The sequence below is a fragment of the Castor canadensis genome, chromosome 4, assembly GCF_047511655.1.
Source record: "Castor canadensis chromosome 4, mCasCan1.hap1v2, whole genome shotgun sequence".
Lineage (NCBI taxonomy): Eukaryota > Metazoa > Chordata > Mammalia > Rodentia > Castoridae > Castor > Castor canadensis.
The window spans coordinates 119,702,054-119,726,115 of NC_133389.1; the positions used below are offsets into that span (position 1 = coordinate 119,702,054).

At 35.8% G+C, this 24,062-nt stretch overlaps 1 protein-coding gene across 4 annotated transcripts in view; it reads left to right on the forward strand.

Annotated features, from left to right (window-relative positions):
- Nucleotides 1-24,062, forward strand: part of Csrnp3 (cysteine and serine rich nuclear protein 3) — a 168,373-nt gene that overhangs the window by 128,884 nt on the left and 15,427 nt on the right. For all 4 annotated transcript variants that reach the window (XM_020184534.2, XM_074071004.1, XM_020184535.2 and 1 more), the window contains one exon: nucleotides 20,208-20,467. In XM_020184534.2, the coding sequence (XP_020040123.1) occupies nucleotides 20,208-20,467 (260 nt within the window). The remainder of the gene's footprint in view (nucleotides 1-20,207; nucleotides 20,468-24,062) is intronic.

Consider the following 24,062-nt stretch of genomic DNA (forward strand, 5'->3'; position numbering starts at 1 on the left):
TGGGGATGGCAGATTTGGAGTCTCTATCTTTAAGAAAGAATGCGATGGGCTATCTTGAATTCCAAAATTTGGGCATCAGTAATATTTTGGCCTTGTTGTTTTTTTAGAATTTTTTTTTTAACTTGCATGAAAATAGCTAAGTACTTTTTAATTAAAACAAGAGAGCAGCAGTCTCTTCTGAGAATTGCAGCTTCTTTTACCTTGCTTTATTCAAGATCCTACTTCCCATGTTTATTTTTCATATAACTTCAGTTCCCTGGCTCACAGTATTCTAAGACTTCCCACTGAGTACAGAATAAAATCCAGTCTCTTGATCCCAGGATGATTTAAGCTTAAATTCAAGCCAAGCTATTATGCGTTGAATACTAGGGCTGTATCTTATTCCATTGTTCATTTCCTGTCACAAAATATGTGTTCCATAAATGTCTGTTAACTATCCCAAGTCACTGAGGAATAAAAATAACTTCATCTGCACCTTTTGGGGCTCCCTGTATATTTTCTGTTGCTTATAGCCTCTGGGTAATTTTCAGAACTGTTGGACTCTTATCCACATATTCAAGGCTGTGCTGCACAAAACCAAGAGTGATTTTTTTATTGGGTTTTCATATATATATTATACTATTAACCACTTCATTCTATTAATCTTTCATTGGTAAAACAAGATCGTAAAATATGATTTGATAAACACATACTGACCACCTATTCTGTCTGCCAGATATTGTTCTAGACCCTCAGGGATACTGTGGTAAGCAAGACTGACTAAGGGTTAGATGTTGTGGTGCACACCTGTAATCACAGCACTCAGGAGACTGAGGCAAGAGGATTGCAAGTTCAAGGCAAGCCTGGGTACGTGGCAAATTTCAGGCCAGCCTGTGCTACATAGAGAGAACCTTTCTCAAAACATCAATAACGGCAACCAAAATCAAACAAGACTAGCAAGGGCTCTGTATTACAAAACTTTTATTCTTCTGGCCAAGACAGATAAAATGTAACCAAATGCCTAACATCTAGGTATGATACAGACTGAAGAAAAATAAATGAGGGAAAAGAAGTAGAGAATGATGGGTGAGTGACCATTCTAGACAGGAAAGTTAGAGAAGGCCTCTCTGCATAATTAGAGTCCTAGATTACATGATCTGTGCCCTGGGCCTTGTGTTTGGTGCTGGAAAAGAACACTGAAACACATTCTTTGCTCACAACCTAGTGAAGAAGCCTACCTGTAATTATACCCCAGTGTCTGGAAAGCTCTCTAGTACCATCTGTGAAGTGAAGGCATTCTAACCCTGCTATGGTCGCATGGCTGTGTAATGTGGCTGCTTGTTCCTTACTTTGTTAGATCTTATCTAGGAAAGAGCGTGCGTTGTTCACACTGGCAGTCAGTCCCTGACGCATTGAAGGCCCAGCAGGCTATTGAATCCAGCCAGCACAGTCCTGAGGAGCGTCCTCCCAGACTTGCACTGGAGCTGGGGGAGGAGCTGGCCTGGAGCGCCTGTCTTGGTGTTCTGATCCCAGCGAGCTGATTGCTCTCCCCCTGTGAATTGCTGTACACACTGAGAAGCCCCGCTGCAGCATATCTGATGAGTGGGAGAGCTGCCAAATCCTTGCAGCCAGGCTGGGCCCCTGGGCTGTCTGTGAGGTCGTTCTCTTCTGTTTGAAAAGCTTATTGTGATCATAGTGCAGATGCCAGGACAGACCTGGTGTTTCCCCTTTGTGTCTACCAAAAATGTATCTAACAGCACTGAGGATGATTTGAGTCATCTTGATGACAAAAGCCTGTTTCCATTTTCCCTCCCAGGAAAAGAAGGAATGTGAAATGGAATTTTTAAATTTAAATGGAAACACTTACCCATATTCTCAGAAGCACACCTGAGGCTGTGAATGCTGGGATAATCAGGCCCTTTAATAAAGAGGCCAGTGTTTGGAGAAGAAAGAGAAAAAAACAGGATAGTTGTGCTCAGTTCTATGACAGCATAGACTGTCCATGCACACAGGACAAATACCAATTTTATTAATTATATTATTTCTTAGGAGGCAATACTGTCTTATCTAGAGGCAGAGTCTTACCCGATGGAAAGACCAGCCTAGAACTGGTTCAATCACTGTGTTAAAGGGACAGTAGGTATGCAGAAGTTTTAGTCACAGTCAGTTTAGCTTGCAAGGGATGCAGGCCACAACACTTGATTCTGTGGAATTGAAAATCTATTTTGCAGTCGTAAGGGGCCACTGTATGACTTTCTCCATGTCCTTGAATCCGCTCCTCCTTCACTATATATTTTTACTCTCCTGAATTTCTCCCCTAAAGTTACCTTCTTTCATTATGCAGAGCCCTTCAGATCCCTGCAGCTTCAGCTCCCAGATTCCCACATACAAACCCAATATGGTAAGAAACCCAAGGGTAAAGAAACCTGTTTATTGTGGTGACCCAGTTTGCTGAACTTACTTAAGTGCATGGTACTATTCCAATATTGTGCCTGTTAACATTAGGAGAGACAATGTTTTCCATTGGCTCAAATTAACCTTCTTTCTTTTATTAGCTTTGGCCAGTAACAAGCCTATATATAAGCAGATTGGCAACTTCTGCAGAAGTCACTTAGAAATTGCCTGGATTTAAGGTACTTAGTATATATTTATTCAGGGAGTGATTAAATACAAATACATGCATGTCTAATTTGATGCATAAATGAATGGATGAGTTAGGATCTATAAGTGAGTACCTCCTAGAAGGAGTAAATAACATGATGATGGAGATGATAAATGTGTTTTTAGAGCTCTGTGTGTGAGAATAACTGCTCTGCCTCCACTGATAAGACATGCAACTTGATGCTTTTTTCTGGAACTATTAATGTTTTTATGTTGCAAAAAAGAATCAGTGTGCAAAACAGGACACATGATCACTATTAACATTTATGAACCAAGTTAGCAGATCAACCTCATCTACTACATAAGCAGATGTATAACTGTACAGATACATTTGCATGATGTTTGTACATATAAGTGGTGTGCATATTTTGATTCTAATAAAACTATTCTAGCAAAAATATGGATATTTTCCTACCCGTTCCAAAGTTCTATCATGCTCATACTGCTACACTTCATTTTTTTAAACAATTAGAATATTTGCATTAATTGTGCTATTAGTTAAAAGTTCTTTTGGTTTTCATCAGTGTTGGAGCACAGCACATGGATTTGGTTTATGAATGGTGGTTTGGGACTGAGGCAGTCACTGGACAATAGGGTTGATCATTACAGAAGAAAAGCAGCACACTTATACACTCGGTTCTGATCTAGGCCAGCTTTTATTTCTTTGGTTGCTTTGTGTTTTCTTTACTTTTTTTTCCCTTAAAGCTAACTATTTGATATGATCACAAAATGTGGCAAAAAGTATAGCTATATCAGGGCAAAAGGCAAGTCACAGAGCTATGATTCTAGATTGATTTATTAATGCCATAGTTGGAGCTCATAATATAGATTGGAATTAAAGGAACAAACCTAAGTCTTGAATAGGAAGAAAAAGTTTAAAAATACCAGAACTCTCGTTATGAAAACTTGATTGCTGCAAAGGAAATAAAATGTGAAACCAGAACCAAGAACAAGGCACTAAATTAGCCAAGTCCTTCCTTATGTAGAGACTTGGCGAAAACACTACTGCCCAGTAGGTATGAGCACAGCCCTGAAATGGAGAAACAGATTAATTGTATACCTGGCATTTGCTAATGGAGATGGAGTTATTAATATATCCCAGGCTCATTCTCATTTGCTCAGAATTAGATGGGATTAATACATACAGCTGACCATGACTGGGGCAGGAAAAGAATGACACATTCATAACTATTATTGAGTGGTTTCTGTTCTTGAACATAGCTTATGGATTTCCATGAATATACACTAGTGCTTATGCTTGATGGAATCTTGAAAATGTAAAACACATGGCCATAAATGTTAGGGTATAAGATGATGCATTTATAGTGATGCATTTCATGAGTGCTTAAACAATTTTATTGTTTTTAATTTTTCAGAAAACTATGGAAGTGTATCTTAAAGTGTAAAATAGAGAATTTACCATCTTAGTAAATCTGCTTTTTGTGATCTTCATTAAGTTCAATACATTGTAAAGAAACAGACTGAAGACTAATTTTATCACTACAAGACAAGCAGGATTAGCTGTGGTGTATTGTCCCAGTATTTTAAAAATGCATTATGTGTAGTTGCTCTTTGTTTTCGTTGAACCCTATACTATATCAAAGCATCTCTAAAATCTCATTGATTTTTATATACAAAATATACCTCATATTTACTTTATATAAATGTGAGGGCGTATATATTATTTTATATATACATATAGAGAGAGAGAGACAGACAGACAGAGAGAGAGGGACAGAGAGAGCCATTATACTTAGCCATTTCTGTGATGATGCTCATTTGGATGGCTTTCAGTTTTGCCATTATTGTGCATAACTTAATGGATGAATGCATTTGGACACACTTTTTAAATTTCTGATTATATCCTCAGTATTGATTCCTAGATTTAGAATTATTTGTTCAAAAAGATGAAGACTTTCTAAGGTTCCTGTTTTTTGTTGAGAAATTCCTTTCAGAATATCTTACAATAATTAATGTTCTAGTCAGTAGTATAGAAAATGACCCAATTCTGTATTATTGCTATAATTGAAAATAATTATAAATTTTTTATCACTTGCTAATTAGATGGGAGAAAATTACATTTTATTGTTTTGATTTTTTTCTTTGATTACTAATGAGGTTGAGCACTTCCTTGTGCAACTTAAACATTTGCATATCATTTGTCAGCTTTTATTCATGAACTTCACTTATTAATCCACTGTGAGGAAAACATCCTATGAACCAAAAAAAGTACAATTTTTTTATCCATGCTAATTATGGTAGTTATGCTCTATGAAGTCAAGTGAACAATGAATTAATAAATTCTAGCCATTGCTCATAGTGGAAATGTAAAGTTAGGGTCTTATGAACCTCTGGTCATAACCTTTGCATCAATAATCAATATGTAACCTTGTTTTGTTTATGTCTGTTTAAAGATACCATATATATATATATATATATATACACATGCACACATGTGTGCATGTGTGTGTGTATATATAAATATTTACCTCTAGTCAATTAACATTGAGTTTGAGAACAGGAACACTATAACACATGCCTGAACAAAGCTTAGTTAACATATATATATATATATATATATATATATATATTTTTTTTTTTTTTCCTCCACAAGGCACATCACAGCTTTCTTGCACCAGGGAATGTTAAATAACACATTAGCTCTTGATAGCCTTTTTAAGGAGTAGTTACCAATAAAAAGCAAATAGTATAGCACTAAACATAGCACAGAAAGGATACATGTAAGCAGAAGAGTTAAAACAAGAAGGCAGTAGTTACTCTGTCAAGTTAGCTGGGAACATACACATAGGCAACTCAGATTTTTTGGTCACTCTGTGATGTTTGTGGATGAGTATTAATTTAGGGTTAAAATAAATTCGGTCTATGAATAATGAGGATTGACTATGAATGACTTCATAGTTTAGTGATGTGGCCCCAGAGGGAATGAAGATGCATACAGGGTAAGTAAAGATATGAATGGATGAGATTGAAGCTCTTTATTTTAAAGGGGAGAAATCCAGTATCCTTAAAGCCTGTAGTCTTACTTTATAGGCAGGAAGTGCCAAACTTCTCAGCATGGAAAATTTGAATCTGAGTATAAAGAAGTCATTGTTCTGACACTTGAGTAAAAACAGCAGACAGGGAAAAGGAAAGGGTACCATTGAGAAGCCAGGAAGAGTTGACTGTGAATCTTATCTACCTGATAAGTGACTTTGAAAGAGAATCATTACGGCCTCCACAAAATCAAGCTTAAAATATCTTTCTTAGAGAAAATGACTCTTATAGATAATTTTGACTCTATTCATAGTTACAGTCCTACAAATTAATATAATTCTTGACATATGTGACCTCCCCTCTTAACCATATTTTTACTCTCTGCACTTTCAGTTACTTGAGGTCAACCAAGAACCAAAAATATTAAACAGAAAATTCTAGAAATAACCTATAAATTGTACCTTGTTCTTAGTAGTGTGATGAAATCTTGCACCATTCCTCTTGTCTTCCTTTAAGCACTAATTGTCTCTTTGTCCAGTGTATCCATGTTGTATATGCTACCTACTTGTTAGTCACTTAGTAGCCATCTTGGTTATCAGATTGCTTGTCATGGTGTCACAGTGCTGGTGTTCAAGTGAACCTTATTTTAATTAAAGTGGCCTCCAAACACAAGAGTAGTGAATCAAAGGAGGAACCACAGCACAAAACATGGAAGTGCATATAGAAGTGTATATGAGATCAGTACTATCCATGGTTGTGAGTATTCACTGGGTGTATTAGAATGCATGCCCTGTGGATAAGGAGGGTGACTGTGCTTGTTAGATATATGTATCATCTACTCAGTCCCCATTCCCTTTTATATCAAAAACTAGAAGTGATGTATTTTAATTCCAGGATACTAGACACTTAAATCACAAAATAAAACTTTTTAATTGTAAAGCTGTTATCATATGATACCAATAAGTAATTAACACATATTATTCTGTGTCAGGAATTCTGGTTTACATAAATCATTTATTTGAATTCAGTTTATATGAACAATTTGTTGATTTATTTTCATTTAACAAACATTTTTATAGTAAATACCATGTGTCAAATATCCAGTGCTTTACAAATATTAATTTACTTAATCCTCATGACAGTATTATATGGCAAGTATTGTTAAAATGGTTTTGTACATGAGGCACATGAGACATTCACAGGTAATGTGTCCAAGGTCACACAGCAAGTAAATGGCAAACTCAAGATTTAAACTAAGTGCTTTGGCTCCAGAGTTCAGGTTTATAGCCATTATTTCTTCACAAAAGCCTTAGGATATTCAAGGGTAAAGTAACTGACTTAGGAACACAATGAACCTAAAGCCTGTGTCATTAGGATTTATAGCTGCAGTTCACTAGCAATCTGGTAAAACAACAGAGGTTCACAACAACTTGCTACCTGTGCTGTTTCTAACTGCTTCTAAGACTCAGGCAACTTGGTCTGTTTTCTTTTTTCTTAATAGTGATAAGCATTAAAAGTACAGAGTATGTCTGGATTCTGGAAGCAGGTATTCAAGGGATACAAGGAAGAAAGGGCATTAGACCACCACAGGACGAAGAGAGGGAAACCATACAGTGTTGAGAGTCGCAGCTTAAGCTATGGACTGGCACTGTCTTGCATTTAAATCAGGCTGCTCTGATACCAGCTGTGAGGTTTTGGTGACTTACTTCACCTCTCTGGATCTGTTTCATTTGTAAAAGTGTTATAGTCCTACCTGCTTAAAACATGATCATGTGGCTGAAGATTCAATTAATTAACCCCTAGAAAGCACTGAGAAGAGACCTGAGCACATGGCAAGAATACAAATAAAACATCACTAACAAAAGCAACACTTTAAAACTATTTGACTTTATCTTTTACCTAGTTCTACCTCTTCTGCACAAGCAGGTTCCAAACTTTTGGGGTTATACATCTCTATCATTAAAATTTTTTGAGCATACATTTCAATATCCTTATTTGATGTATAAAGAATAGAAAGGTGTTGCTGAAGTAATAATTCCATGCTATTTTAAACCAAATCACAACAATGATTCATTGAGTCCTTGGTTTACCTTTCCCCAGCACTGCTGAGCTGCCCCAGGATACTCCTGGATTAATAGCATTTAGATCTTCCATCTCAGAACAGCTCTTTTCTCAAAGGTAGCTATCATTTCCTCCAGCCTTTCCCAATTCTAATGACTAAAGACAAGGAGGGAACTTCTCTTGAAGGAAATAATTAAATTTATTAATTTGGATGATTGAACAGTAATAGTCCCTAAACTCTCCCAAGATTACTCCCATACTCAGAAAGTATCCACCATTATCCCTACTGAATCTTTAGCCAAATGACGGGAGTCTGGGGAACAAGGCAAAGTCTGCCCTATGTTAATTCTACTCCTCATTTTTTTCTTTTTCCCAACTCTGAAGTCCAAGAGACCTTATGATAAGAGAATTGGTCTCTGTCAGGAATCAGAGATGAAAATATTGCTCATGTAAGTCACTCAAAACTTGAAGGGCTGGAGAATTGGCTCAAGCAGTAAGAATGCCTGCCTAGTAAGTGTGAGGCTCTGAGTTCAAACCTCAGTGCCGCCAAAAAAAGAAACAAACAAAAAAACTGAATTGAGACACTGAAGTCTGCTCATGAAAGAAAGGTTAAAAGAACTGGTAAGTAGAGAATATTGAAAGCGAGGTTTGAAATTTTGGTTTCTGCCAAATGATAAAGGGAACAGAAATTGTTGAGAAGCAATGCTCTTTAAGGATAGAAAAGATTGAATCATGTTTTATAAAATGCAGTCATCACTATTCCGTCCATTTTTTTTTTCCTCTTCTATTTCAGGAAACTTAAACTCCTAAAATATAGAAAGAAAAGAAATTCTTTTTTTTGTTTGTTTTGTTTTGTTTTTGCACTTCCCTTTGTCTTTAGTACAGTCCAAGCCTAAAGTTACATTTGACTTTAGAAAAAAAATTTCTTATGACACGTAGCCCTTATGTCATGAGACTAGAACAGACCAAAGGCAGTCCTAGATCCTTTGGAATTCTTCCTGCATATCCAGATGTACCTGAGGGTGGGGGATACTCCTTGTGTACCTCACAGATGTGGTAAGAGAGTTGCAGCCAATGCCTCTCTGACTTGCCAAAATCATCCTGAAGATCTTTGGACTAATTCTGTCCTTTGTGAGGTACTTGTAAAGAGAAATATCTGTGAGTTATAAGGAGACCTACCAGAAAATTAATATACTCCACAGGCATAAAAACACTTCATTAAGCATTATTTAGGAAACTCTTTAGTTTGTAGATTCTCTGCAAGGGAAGAATTTTTCTTTAGGTGTTTAGAACATTGCTTTCACGTACTACGTGACAGTTAAGGTATGTGTTTCTGAAGCTTTTATTTTGTATTTAATAAAAGAAGTTTGGATTAATAAAAATTGTAGCCAATAAAAATTGTAGCAGAGAAACTGGTTTTTGAAATCCAAACAAATAGTTTTATTTTGGTTTACAAAGAAAAACACACCTTAGGAAAAGTTTCATTTCTTCCTACTTCTGTAGGAAATCTAAAAATGATTACATATTTTCTTCGTAGTATGAGTAACATATAAAGTTACTTTATTCTTTAAATTTGTTCTATGCTATCATCTAGAAACTCTGATAAACATTGTTAGTTGGATTTATAGTAGGGAAAAAAAGAGAGAGGATTATAGTGAGTCTATCTTCCCATGGGTATTTTTAGTGTTCTTTAATAACAATATTGCTGGAAATTGAAGTACAGAATTTTAATGCATAAATCCCACTCTTTCAACAAATCTGTTTTGAATATCTACTATATGTCAGACACTATTCAAGGTGTTTGGCCTCTCTCAATGAACAAAATAAATAAAAGATACTGTTTGAACTCCTGTGAGTTTCTTGCACCTCTACATGTCTTTCTGAAGATAGCAAGAATGCAATGCCCTAGCCTCTGTTTATTTCAGACATTTCTCAGTGGTGTGTTTGTAGCAAGCATTCTTGAGGGTTGCTGTGTCTCCCTCTGAGACAAACCTGGTTTACTGCTTGCTAGAACCAGTATGTTAGCCAAATTTTTATGTCTGTGGTGTAAGTACAAACCTACTACTGTGTGAGTAGCATCTGTTTGGCTTTGCCACATTGCCTATGCAAAACTTCAAGGTCAGGAGTATAGACAAGAAGTACCAACAACTGCTTGCTGTGAGTGATAAAGTACTTTTTTTTGGCTCAGAAGTCTCATGTTGTTCGACCCCATTCATGAAGTACTAACAGGGTTTTAACATTTTAATTTTAGGGTAAGATCAGCCCTAAATATGAAAAATCCCTGCCCTCATTCACCTTATATTCCAGACTATATGGTGTCAGTTCTATCATGCTTTCAAAATATAAAATCCTCCTTTCTTATTTCTGTTCCTTGCCTCAGATCTCATTCAGGAGGCCTTATGCTTCTGTCTTATCACAACTACCACTAAAATAAAGCAAAAAGCAAAATTTATCTCTTAGAACAAGCCTGAATACAATAAAATTTTGTGAGGGATTAGTAAATCTTAGGCAATATGATTTTTTTACATGATAGCTACTGCTCCAAGGCACACATGATAATTTAAATACTAAGAAGCAAAATCATTTTGTAAATCTATTCACTAATGGACCGCTAAAGGCAGCAACTTCAGTCATGTTTTTGCTGGAGGTCAGTACCAATTAGTGATACATTACCAGCAGGACTCCTTTTTCAAAATCATTTCATAACACTCAGGTAACTTTTTCCCCTGCCAGACATGGTTTTCAAGCTCATTATCAATGGATTATTTAGATGTTTATTGCGGTGCCAGGGTTGGTTTTGTTATGTTAAATCTTCTGATGTGTAAAATATAGCTTATTTCAAATGGTTTCTAATATTAAAAAAATTTGTATGCCCTCAAGCTATGAGGGCAATATGTCCTCTCTTCGATATGTAGTTTTTATCTTTGAAAAGTTCCAAAAAGTTCCACAGGAAAATAGGTAAAGTGTCTAGAAATTAATGAGGAAGAAAGATAGGCTGATAATGAGGATCCTAGGTGAAATTGTCAAGTGTCATCTAAAATTAAGTAAAATGTTAAGAAATTTAAATATTTATTTATTTATTTATTTATTAACTTTTGGCAGTGCTGGAGATTGGGCATGCTAGGCAAGGGCTTTACCACTGTGCTATACCTCCAGCCCTAAATGTTACTACTTTAACCCACTATCAGTAATTCATTCGTTTAGTTATTTAGTTTAAAAACAAACACACAAAAAGCTGTTAGGTGTATCCTGGAGCTCAACAGCAGTGTGCTGCATCCTGAGGGATCCACGTGAGGAAGATGTGGTCCTCCTCCCTTACTTGCTCACTGCTCAGCACAGAGAAAGAGACACACACCCAATTATATTATCGTTACCTAAGCAAGGATGCTTTGGAAATGTGAAGTGAGAACACTTCCCTCATCCTATGGATTCTATGGAAGTCTTACTGGAAGTGACATTTGTTACATTTCTCTAGTAGATATTAAGTGGTAATTCCATGTCAATTCCTTGCATCATAGTTTTGAAATGCTAGAAGTATTAAACACATACTTAGTCTGTTTGAGCTGCTATAACAAAATATCATAAAATGAGTAGCTTATAAAGAGCAGAATTTTTTTCTGAGAGGCATGAAGTCCACGCTGTAGGCATTGGAAGATATGGTGTCTGGTGATGGCCCATGTCCTCATAGACAACACCTTCCTGTTGTATCATTACATGGTGGGAGGATAAAGGGTCTCTCTAGGGTCTCTAGTATAAAGGCACTATTCTACTCATGACAGTGACACCTGCATAACTTAATCACCTTCCAAGCTATACCACCTAATACCATCACCTGAGGGGTTAGGATTTCAACATACACATTTTATAAGGACACAAATATTCAGACCATAACAGACACTGGGAGAGTCATGAAAACTTGAGGCATATGCCCAATAAAAGATATATATGTTTACAGAAAAACCACAGTTAAAGGTTCATCTTTTTGTTTTGATGTTTGCAACCCTCACAGATCACTCACTGACAGCCAGGAAACAGAAGGTACCCAGCATCCCCAGCTGTCCTCCCAGCTGCCCCTCCATACTCTGCTGTAACTCCACAGTTTTTTTTTTTTTTTTGGTTTTTTTTTTCATTTTTAATTTTTTAAAATTTTTTATTCATTTATTCACATGTGCATATATTGTTTGGGCCACAGTTCAAAACTCCACAGTTTTGAATCTCTTTAAATTTAGAATTTCTAACACATGGAGCCAGCAAATAGTGTTGATTAATTTCTTCCTTTTATGTTTTAATGATTTAAATTTTTATTTGGAATAATTATGTTACTGCTTATTTTTTGGACAGTTATAATTTTCTTTCTTTCTTTTCTTTTCTTTTTTTTTTTTAATGATGCTTCCAGATTTCATCCTTTCTGGCAAAATTCAAAGCTTAAGGACATGGTCACTGACCAGTCTTCTCCAGAATAAATTCCAAGAGATTTTAGCAGAGTTTCTTGCTTTTGTTGATGTTGAGGATTTGTTTTACTCTCTTTTGTTGTTTTTAAGCCATGTCCCGACCTGAATTTTTATGATATATTAGGCTTGACAGGGCTATATTGTTGGACCAGATGAAATACTGTTGGAGAAGTCATTGAGCAGGTGGAAAATGCTTTTTAATCCTTCCAACAGGAGGCTCATGGTTGTATTGAGAAAATGTAAAAAGCAGCAAAACAGGTTAGTGGAGCTGAAGAATAGCAAATGTCTCCCGTCATTGTGTGAGGAAGCCTCATGCAGCTTTATTTTACACTGAGATATTCCATGTCCCCAAAATATTTCTCCAGCAGTGGTAATGAATTGCATTGCCCTCTTGGTTGTAAGAGTGCGGGTTTTCTGCTGAGGAGCCATATGGTTCCCATTTATTTTAATATGTCTTTGACATCAGGAGAATTGCTGAGACAGCACAGGAAAGCGCTTACACCTTGGACTGCAGCCAGACTGTGATTATTTATGTGAAGTAATGACTACCTTTTTCCCCAGTAAGAAACAATCTTGTGTTAAGATGTTATGCATGTTGGGATTTTAATAAAGTCTGCATATAGGTTTATATATTTTGGAAATAACTGTTACTTTAGTGGCATGAAGTTTTAGTGCTTAACTGCACATATGAGAACGTAAGGAAACAAGCTGGAAAGTAGGTGGTACTTACTTTCTCACTGACAATAAAGGAACATGCCTTTTATTTGGTTTAACAGCATTACCAAGATAGTACTCTGCATGTGTAATGCTTTCCATCTGTTATTCATAAGGTTTTTACAAAGGTAATTATTTTTTACAATATTCCTGTGAGGCAGATAAACATAACTCTGAAAATATTAATGAAGAAACTGAGAAATGCAGTTGCTCAATATAATTTATATAATGTGACATTGCAAGTATTTGAATTCTGATTTCAAAGATTATATTATTTGACATTTTGTTAATTTCCATGTTCCAGGACAGGAAAATACTTTCTTAAATTTTTAGAAAATGTGACAGATAGGCAATAACAAACATCTTTAAAAACAAAGAGACAAATACCTCAATCATATATGTTTCATACATAAATGTTAACATAGTTCTGGGCAATGTTAAAGATTCTCTGGACATTTTTAATGTTATCTAGGGAAATATTGATAGTGTGAAAAGAGAAATAACTGGTAATATTGATCAAAACTCTGTAAAATGATTCTCTAGAAATAATGTCAGATGGCTACTTGAGTATATGGTACAGGGGAAAAAAATTTCAATGTATGGTCAGTTTTGGGCATTGCTGGCAGAATACGGTTCCTAGATTTATCACAGTACTTTATTACTATAATATTGCTCTTCAAATATTTTGCTTGCAGAACTTAATGTATGCACTTTATTTAAGTGATGTACCACATAAGAACAAAACTGAACTGGAAGGAAGACTGTAAGTCAAATATAGAACTGGAATGTCAAATCCATGGTGGCTAGTACTATAAATTTGACAGATGAATTGATGCAAAAGGAATATCATATATCTAAATTAAAATGAAAATTAGACTCAGTTAGTAGTATAATTTCAATCTACACTTTAAATTTGCTTTAGTTTTAAAATTCACCTCTCCAGTATTAATGGCATTTTAATACTAGGTCATTCAGCAGTCATATCACATTTTCAGGATGACATCAAATCAATGTAAAGGGGAGGGTCAATGATAGGTTATTACATATAAAAATTAGAGCTGAAGAACATAATTTCTTTTTTAATCTTTGCTTTCTTAATTTCAAGTTTATAACATTAATATATAATATTTATCTTGTTCTAAAAACATGAGTAAAAAAGTCCCCACTCCCTTTTAAGATTACTCAAAAGGAGTAGGAGGAAAGGGAGGGTGGTCTTAATAAATAATAATGTATGGATGAAAAAAAGCTAGTTCTGAAAAGTGACCACATCTTGTGAGTTAGTCATGTTAATTATTTATGGCATCCAGGCTGGAAGGTCAAAGTTTACATTTAATTTTTATATGCAGCTTTCAAAATTTACTTCAGCATCTTGAGCAGTGAACCTTGTTTTTTTTCAAGCTATGAATATCAAGTAGGTGATTGCTCTGTTGAAGTAACCCTATAAAGGCAAATTCAGCTTGCAGAGCCCCGAACAGCCTGGCCTGTTCCTGTCAGGAGAGATAGAAGAGAGCTGGTTCGCTCCGCATTGATCTCTTGCTAGCTCTTGTGGATGTAGCTTACAAACTGAATAGATGACAATGTGACATGCATGTTCATGACCCAAAGCAAAGCATTAGTCATCCAGCCTCAAGGGTCAGTTTTTTTAATATTATTTCTGGTTTTGCTATTTTGTTGCTGTCTACATTCATATGTAGCCTCTACACATATCTTGAAAGAATTTTTATTTCACATACTTATATGAGAGGGTTTTTTTTTTCTTTTTCCAGGCTAGTACTTTAAACAAAACGGTCTCATCTTGAATTGTTTCACTTAGAAGATGAAATGAACAAAAAAAATCATTAGGTAACCCATTGTGAATATTTTCAACTTAATATTAAAATGGATTTAAAAACTTATCCTCATCCTGTCTGTGAATTATAAACATAGTCCTCCAATAAGAGTGAAATCAGAATAACAACTGCTTCTTATGATTTTTTTTGTGGAGTGCAAGGGTGTCTCAGTTGTGTTGTCTAGTCTGCTTGCTGATTTACTAATACATAAGTTGGTAGGTTGGTTTGCAATCATCATTTTTAATAACAGGAATCCAATATGTCAGTAAAAGGTAGACTTGGACTTAAAATTTTGAGCAAGTGGGAGCTACCTTTTCTTAATCTTTACTTTTGAATGTTACTTTCACAGTCATCAGAATAGTAGGAAAAAAAAAAAAAGAGCCATAATTTGTTGTTCATTTGGCTGATTGTGACACATCTCACTGCCTGTGTCTCAGTTCTGATTTTCTTTTTGGAAAGGGATAACACTTGAATTCCAAAACATTGGAAAGTTAATAAATACTCAGTTGTATCATACTAGCATTTGTATGGTCTTTTTCATTTGTTTGTAATGTTAGTTGTGGAACATTCTAGTTTTTAGAACTGAATATAAACTAACATTGGTTAGCTATAGGAAATAGATCAATTTACATCATATACTTAAGGTGAGATGAAAATACTCTCAATTAGTCTTTACTTTTGCTTTACATCCACCCCATCTCATGACACTTCCTTAGTAGTCTCAGCCTTTTGAAGTTCCTTTCACTTAAATGATGCACTGCCCTAAATACTTTACCCAAATATTTTTGTCCAAAATAACTTGAAAGAGATGACCAGGGCAAGTATACTAGGGAAACATTGAAATGTTACTCAAAGCAGTGAAGTGGGACAATTAGAACAAAGAAAGATTGCTTTTAATACCAAACTAGACTTCACGTTCAAAGGAGTTACTCCTGTGGTTGTTTGCTAGGCCCATGTTCACTCCTTACCTGTACTTGAAGCTTGAGTCCATATGGGTGACATCCTGGTCAAGAGGACTCAACACTGACAATTGTGTCAGCCTGGAGAAGATAGGAACATATGCTTACAGGAAATTTGCATATGTCATTTATTAAGTTTAACTTAATCTTAAATTCAACCATCAGAAATTTATTTGATATCTAATCTGTTAATTTCTGTATAAAATAATTTCTAATGAACTTGGATTTCCTGTTTGTAAGCTAAGCTTCCTGGCTTAATGAATTGATCCAATATCAATTTGTTCTTCAAAAGGTAAGAAACAATGTGCACACTTTCAGAGTTCCAGAGTAATTTTGTCTGTATGATTAAAAACACATATTTTTATTGCCCAGGTTATACCAAGGAAAATAAGTTAATTCAGCAATCTCATTTTACCTCCACTAAATTTCTTCCACAGTGAAAAAATAAACTCAATGTATACACTTAATAATTCATCCGGCATTTTCCTTTTGAGTATAAGGAATAAGAAACAAGAATGTCTTATTGACTTTGGAGTAGAATTTAAAAGTTTCCACAACTCTTCCTTTGTTTAACATGAAACTGGACCATAAGCTTTCAACCTCATGTTGCAAAGTTAGTGCCAAAATACATAGCTCTGTTACTGCTTTCTGCCTTCCCAGCTATAGTTAGTTGTACTTTGCTGATGGTTGCTCACACTGAAAAGAATGAGTGTGTCTATCAGGGTGACCAGTTCTGTACCAGAGTATTTGCTCCAGAGTAGCTGCTCTATAGTGGAAGACATGGTTCAGAACCTGGTCTTCAGTCTTAGACTCAGATATATGAACATCTCATATGCAGAGATCACCAGACTCAGTGGAATGGCATTCACTAATAATGTTCACAAATGTCAGATGTATAAGGCAAAAACCAAATCTGATTATTTTTCATGAAAAAAATAAAATTGATAAGTCAACCACAGAATCTTAACCATATATTTCCAACCTGTATAAAAATCTGAGAGTGGAAATGGAACAAAGTCAGTTGAAATTTCCTACAGCCCAGTATTATTCAACCCTGATACCTTTGTGTGCTCATCCTCTGTGTGAGATCGGAATATGCATAGCATTTATTCCATCAGAGCACTTCCTTCCCAAGATGGTACTAGAAACATCCCATTCTCAGTTTTTGGTTTCCATTTTTATTCCACTCTTTTTGATGAATTCTTGCTTTATATAACTTATGGTACAGATTATTTTATTTGCCTATATTCTTATTCTGGCATTGTGAATTAGTCAATTATTCTAATTCTCTATTCATTTTAAGGAATTTTTTTAGGATAAATAACTTCTGCAAATAGCTAATACAAGTCACTCTGTACTGTTTATTCCTTTACTTTGCAAAAAAATAAAATAAAATAAATAATTATCTTTATGATAGGTGGTTATTTTGTAATAATATCAATAGGCTTGATGTGCCTACCATAAATAACAGTATCTTGAGAGCTGTGTCCTGTGGGTCTTATGTAGTACTGTTATACTTAGACACTCTTCCTTCAAGGATGGTAACTGTGGTTGGGATGAAAAAACAAAAGTTGAAAGACACTTAAAATTTGTGTAGAATATGAATATAGACTAATTATTTTTTAAGCAGTAATAAAAGCCACATTCTCCACTCTTTTTTTTCTTGCTCTTGACCTCACAGTAATAAAGCTTAATACTGAACTCTGTAGACATTAAGAACTAGAGTTTATTCCTTCTGCAAAAGGCACAGTTACTACAAAGGTATATCAGGAAGGCTTCAGATTCCCCAAGGCAGATGTGCTGAGTCAATCTAATCTGTTTTTCTCAGGCTTGAGGAACACAGATTTTTTTTTTTTTTTTACTTAATTTTGCCTCCATGTTAGTCAAAGTGGGTCCTGGAGGCAGGAGATAGCTTAATTCATAATGGTCCATTCTACAGGCTCTGATTCAATCCTCAGAAGAGGGCTGTGGCTTTTCATACTTTTAAGGAAAGTGTGACTTTCCTAAATTATGGAAAGCCACACTTAAAATCTCCATAAGACGGATCTTAGAATATGTCAAAGCCTTCCATTCTATGGCTTTTGGATCATTGTCTTTACAGTGTTATTTATAATATGAAAATGTTAAAGCAACCATAAGTATATGTTTGAATTATAAATCCTAGTTATCTACAAGGATTCTATCTGAATGAAGCACTATTCCAAGAACACTTTGACAATGTTAGCCCTGTCAGGGACGCAGCTGAAGGGCTTCTGTTCTCTGCCACTATTGTCATCCTCAAAGCCTTAGAAAATCATCTCCATTCCTGGCTTTGGGGGAGAACATAATTTGGCTTTTTGGGAGAGGATAATGCAATAGATTCATCCAAAAGAGTGAAAAATTCTTATAAAAATGCAGGGCTGGAAGCATGGCTCACATGGTAGAGTGAGGCCCTAAGTTCGAACACAGTACCACTTAAACAAAAAACCAAAAATAATTATAGGAATAAATAAGTAAAAATAAATTTGTGTAGCATGTCATTAATGTTCTAAATAATAAGTAATAAAATTGTCAGAGTTGTTTATAGTAATTGTCCTAAATGACTACATCAAAGCCTTTTTCCTTATCTGTAAATTTATGGTTTTCAAAGGCAATGTTTTAAGGGCATCGTTTTTATGATATCAAGAGCAAAAATGATGGAGGGTTATCACCTAAACATGAGAGGCTCTGCTTAGTCTGCTGTAGTAAGGAGGTGACAGATGAAGTTGTCACATCTAGTATAGATTACTGGACAGATTGTTGAATTTTCTTTGCATAGTGATCTTTTACATTTTGACAAATTCTTCTTTGTTCTGAGATGATTTAAGCATACAGTTATGAAGCAGGTCAGAGCATTTAAATCAAAGGTGAATGTTGTCTTTGCTGCCGGGAGTACAAGGATGTTGTAATGAACATGTGTATAAATAAATGGATAAATTATGTGCATGTTCGAAAGCATTTGCTTTTTGGCAGTTTCTCTTGGGAGAGTAAAACAGTAGAAGAGAGGGAAAATTAAGAAAGCTAGATTTTTGCCCTAATGTCAAAATTCTCTTCCTCTCTAGTCTTTGAGTCTGTTCGTTCTGTGTGAGTTTCTTTTCCCTGGAATGCAAGATCCACTCACAGAGGTGACCATCTGGTTTTTTCCACTGATGTATCCCAATCATCTAGAAAGTGCCAGGTACACAATAGGCCCTCCATTTACATTTGTTGAGTAGATGAATACACAAAATGAGATTAATCATAGCAGCTTTTGAATATTTGACTTCAATATTTCATGAGGAAAAGTGAGACAAAGAAACTCAATTCTCAAAACGAAATCATTCTTGAGGCCACCAGCAGGTGACATCTAGCAGTAGTATAACGCCATGTCTTAATCTTATTGACCTCAATTTTCCTCCAGTGAGACATGGTGGTGAAAAGCCTGAGCTCTGTGATGAGGAATTCTAGTTTCACCATTAATTAAATTACCCTGGCCATGTTATTTAACCTTTGGTGACTATGTTTCCTGAAAAAAGAAATATCAACTCCAGGAGTTGTAAGCCTAAAGCAGAACAGTTCAGGTAAAGGTCCTTGCGTGTCATAGAACATGAGAACTATTCCAGAACTGTTAAATGATATTATTTTGCCACCCAAGAACTTCTCATTCATTCTTTTTCTTTGTTTTTCTATTTGAGCATGAGTATTGTTTTCCTGAGGCTGCCTTAAAATAATCTGAGTGTGGCTTAGAGCAATAGAAATCTCTTCTCAGAATTCTGCTGGCTAGAAGACTTAAGTAGAACTAGTAAACCATTTTTTTGTATTTTTATTGCTTTTTGGAAATTACTTTTTTTTTTAAGTATCACAAGCAACATGTTTCTACTGCTATGTAGTAATTGTATGTATTTGTAGGGTACAATGTGATCATTCAATACATGTATACAATGTGTAATTATCAGATCATAGTAATTAGCATTTCCATCTCCTTAAGCACTTATCATTTCTTTGTCTTGGGCAACTTCCAACATCTCTTTCGTGGTTCTTTACAAAATGTATAATAAGCTGTTGTGCACTGAAATCCCAAGTGTGCTGAACACTAGAACTTATTCTTCTTATGTAACTACATTTTGGTAAATTGTCAATGTTTTTAATACCCAATGTCTTGTTCCAGAAATAAAACCCAAGATCTGAGGGTTTGTGTTATGTCTTTTCCAATTAAATTATAATAAAACTTGTGCAAAAATCATAAAACCGAAACTGGGGATGAAGGGAGATGAGGAATTAAATTCTGCCACCAATTCAAAACCAACTGGCAACTTTCCTAAACGTTTGCTTGGACTGCCATTGTAGAAGCACTTAAAAGTCAACTCTGCCACAGCTAGGAAAAAGAAAATGTAAGAAAGGAAATTAAAAGGACTTTTTGCCAAGTCTGGGATATGATATTTTTAGAGTCCACAGGGCCAGAAAGTGTTGACGGTAGGCAGACACAGATGAAGGGCATCTTGTAGTCCTCATCTGAGAGCTGTGGCCATAGGTGCACACTGAATTCTTTCTTTCTCTTTCAGCGTCCTCCATTCTCAAAAGGGAGAAGCGGCTGAGGACGAAGAATGTGCATTTTAGTTGTGTCACCGTGTACTACTTCACCAGGAGGCAGGGCTTCACGAGTGTGCCCAGCCAGGGGGGCAGCACCTTGGGGATGTCCAGCCGCCACAACAGTGTGCGCCAGTACACGCTGGGTGAATTCGCCAGGGAGCAGGAGAGGCTGCACCGGGAGATGCTGAGAGAACACCTCAGGGAGGAGAAGCTGAACTCTTTAAAACTAAAGGTAAAAACATCACACATTTTGCAAAACCTCATATCCTTATAGTAATTCAAATTAGCCATTTTCACACTGATAGTCACACATCAAATTGTGCATTTTACATGACAGACTGCCTAAGGAGGTTCCTTCTCTTCCTCTTCATTCTTTTGTAAAGTAAAACCCTGTACTCTTTTTCTGGGAAACTTTCTAACATGATTTGTTCATTCATTCCACAAATAATTACTACTGAGTATTGTTACAGATGGACGTGTGTCTTACAATTTTGAACAGTGAAAATCACAGACAAACAATAGCAAGTAAAGCAGGAGAGTTTATTGAGATAGAAAAATAGTGAAGAGTAGATTTCGCAGAATTGGGAGGGGATCCCAGAAAAGTGACATGATTCAAACTTCTTACCCATTTTCTCCAGAGTGTTGCTCAATTTTTATGTTAATTAGGTGTACAGAAAGCAGTCTTCTGGTTGGCTGTGCCTGCAATGTTCTGATTGGAAGGTCTCCATATGGTCCTTATTTTGGTCTGTACTGCTTTTCCTTCTTGTCACCCTTAAAGGTCACAGGGAGGTCATAATGGAGGTTTCCAGGGGCCTTTCTGGGCGAGCTGTACTGTTTAATTTTAGCTAACTGCCTAGCCTACTTGTTTATTGCTAGACCATGTATCCTGTGCTTGAACAAAGGCTAATGAGTGACCAAAAATAAGTGTGGTCCTCTTTCTATAGAAACTTGTAAATTAATAGGAAAAGAAAGTATTAATCAAGGTGTCAAACAAAATAAAATCAATACTTCATTGAGGGCTATGAAGGAGCATTGCAAAGTGTTACAAACGTGTACGCAGAAAGCTGATGTGGGCTAGAAAGTTAACGGATGCTTCCCTAAGGGAGTGAGATGCAAATCTGAAGTGGTAATTAGGCAGAGAAGCCTGGCAACTGTTTCAGCATCAGGAAAAGCCAGGACTGCCTTGTGGTGCCAGGTGGGAGCAGTGAGCACGCAGAGGTTTGTTTGGCTGGAAGAGAGGCAAGAAGAAGAAAGCAAGGTGAGGAAGGCAGGGACACGGTTTTTAAACTACCTAAAGGGATTTTTCCCTGTTTAGTCTAAGGATGTAGAAAGCCTTGAGGTGTTTTAAGCTCAAGGTTGGGGTGGTAAGATAATATGATCCAGTGTATGCAGAGGTGTGAAAATAGTTCAGGGTAGTGAAGGCCATGTTGGGAGAAGAGGAGATACAAAGTTAGAGTAGTTACAAGGCTATTACAGTGGCCAGGAGAGAGGTGATAGAAGGTTAAATTAAACTAATGGTAGGGGAGATGAAGAGAGATGGTTAGAGGGAGAAATTTAGAAAGTAAAATCAATAGTGCTTGATGATGGGTTAGATTTGGAAAGAAGAGAAGGAATAGTCAGGAATAACAACTAAATTTCTGCCTAGCAAAATTGAATGGGTATGGATAACACTATTTGCTGTGACAGAAATGACAAGGAACATGGGAAGAGGTATAGATTGGGATGAGAATTAGACATTCTGACTTTCAGGGGCTTTTGAGTTATCGGGTCAAGAAGGTATCTAGGAGGAGATATCTACTGTTGAGTCACTTTAGAGATTAAGTGGAACGAAATGCGATGCAGAAAGTGTCTTGTTGACTGGAGGAGGCACTGTACATTTTCATTGGTCTGTCACCCTATTAATACATAGGACATAGTCTCACATGAATATCTAATGGTAAAAAAAATGTTCCTTGGTAATCCAGGGTTATTTAACATAAAGGGTCACTCAGTAAATACCTGAAGCTCCATAAGAACACCTGTGTTGTCTTTATCTTTATGAAATCAGCCAGCAGGGGTGCAACATAAGTTTCAAAGCACCTTATTTTTTGCATTTTGCAATTTATATATATGCCTTGTTGCCATTTGTATGACAAGCCATCACTTAAATTAAGCTGAATACAACCTACCCTAGAACACGTCTCTTATTTTTGGTAAGTTTTTTTTGGCAAGTTTCATTGAAAGACCCTAGTTTCCCCACTAGTAATCCATCATTATTGTTATTTTTTTATAATCATGCTTCATTTAGCTTAACTTAGTAATAATTAATTAATTTTGCTTCTGAACATCATCCTCTGCCATTGTAGCCCATTGCATGCTACCTCTATCTCCTACCTAAGAGTGACTAGGAATGGTTGCCAACCATTAAGCGATTTGTATTTGCTAGACATTTTGTAAACATTATTTAATTTAATCCTCACAAAGATCCATTGAGATAGGTAAGTTATCAGAATGTGTTTCCAGCTGAGGAAAAAAAAAAGGTGTTAAGTAACTGGCTCACTCACATAGAAAACTGATAACTTTTTAACTAATTTTTATCTCCTAAGTTAGGAGTTTTATATATAGAGAGAAATAATGTATACAATTTAACTTGTAGAACAAATTCAATTCTACCTCTTTTGTTGATGTTGATGTTTTAAACATTGTCTACAAGCAACTAATGTAAAAAATTGATTGAATAAAATGCATGTTTCTAGAAAAATAACTAGCTTTAGATTTCTAAATTACAGAGAACAGTCTTTTATCTCTGTCAAGCCCATTCAAACATGTCATACACTTCACAGCAATCCATGTAGTCATCTTAATACTATACTTTTCAAAATTAAGTGCTTAGATTTCATCATCTACACCACATTATTAAGTAATTAAATTAACTTTTATTCCCATTTCCCTATATCTATAAAATGCATTAGGAAGACATTTCTATATTCTACAGAGACTTATGTTCCATTTGCCCCTGGCCTCTATCACACTGGATTCTGCTGTCTTGTTCTAGGAAATTTAACTTCCCCATTTGACGCTTCTTTCTCAGTGTTCCTACTATTCAGGCAGTTCTTCCTTTCCTTTTTGAGATCAAGGATCTACCCTCACTCTTCTTACCATTTCCAGTAGCTTTCCAGACTTATGTGCTCTTCTCAGTTTCTCAATCATATGTTCCTTGAGTAATGCTTTGGTGTTTCATCCTCTTTTCTTATCAGAAAAAAGATGAAAACTGATCATATTTTAACACTCTTTCATGATTAAAAGATTTTAAAATCTCTATGTAAACTTCTTCACCCCATGTCTCATATTTATGACTGTTTTATTCATTTAGTGGCTTCCCCATGCAATATTTAACTCCCCACCTCACCTCCAGTCCTGACCCTTTCATCTTTTCAAAAGTCTTGTGATTAGTTCTCTACCTAAAGATCTAAATGTCCTAGGGGATATAAAGGATGAGGGATTTCTGAGAGATGGTTGAACTGTATCTTAAACCCATAGTGTCAACATTTTGGGGTGCATTTTTAATTATTTCCCTGTACTGCAATTCCGTATTAAATGTGGCTTAGCCTGTTGGTCATGGTGTTTTTGAACTCCACTTATTTCTATGGAACTTTGTGTTCAACTCTAAAGATTTCTTCACAGCACACTTAGTGTCAAAGCTTCCAGAATTCATCCCTAAGTGGAGGCTTGCTTCCACACCAGATGAAAAAATTTGCTATGCCAAATACCTGCCCTGCAAACCTATTTTGACAAGTACAGGACAATATACCTAACCCAAGTGATGGAGAGTGACAGGGAGGCCTTCA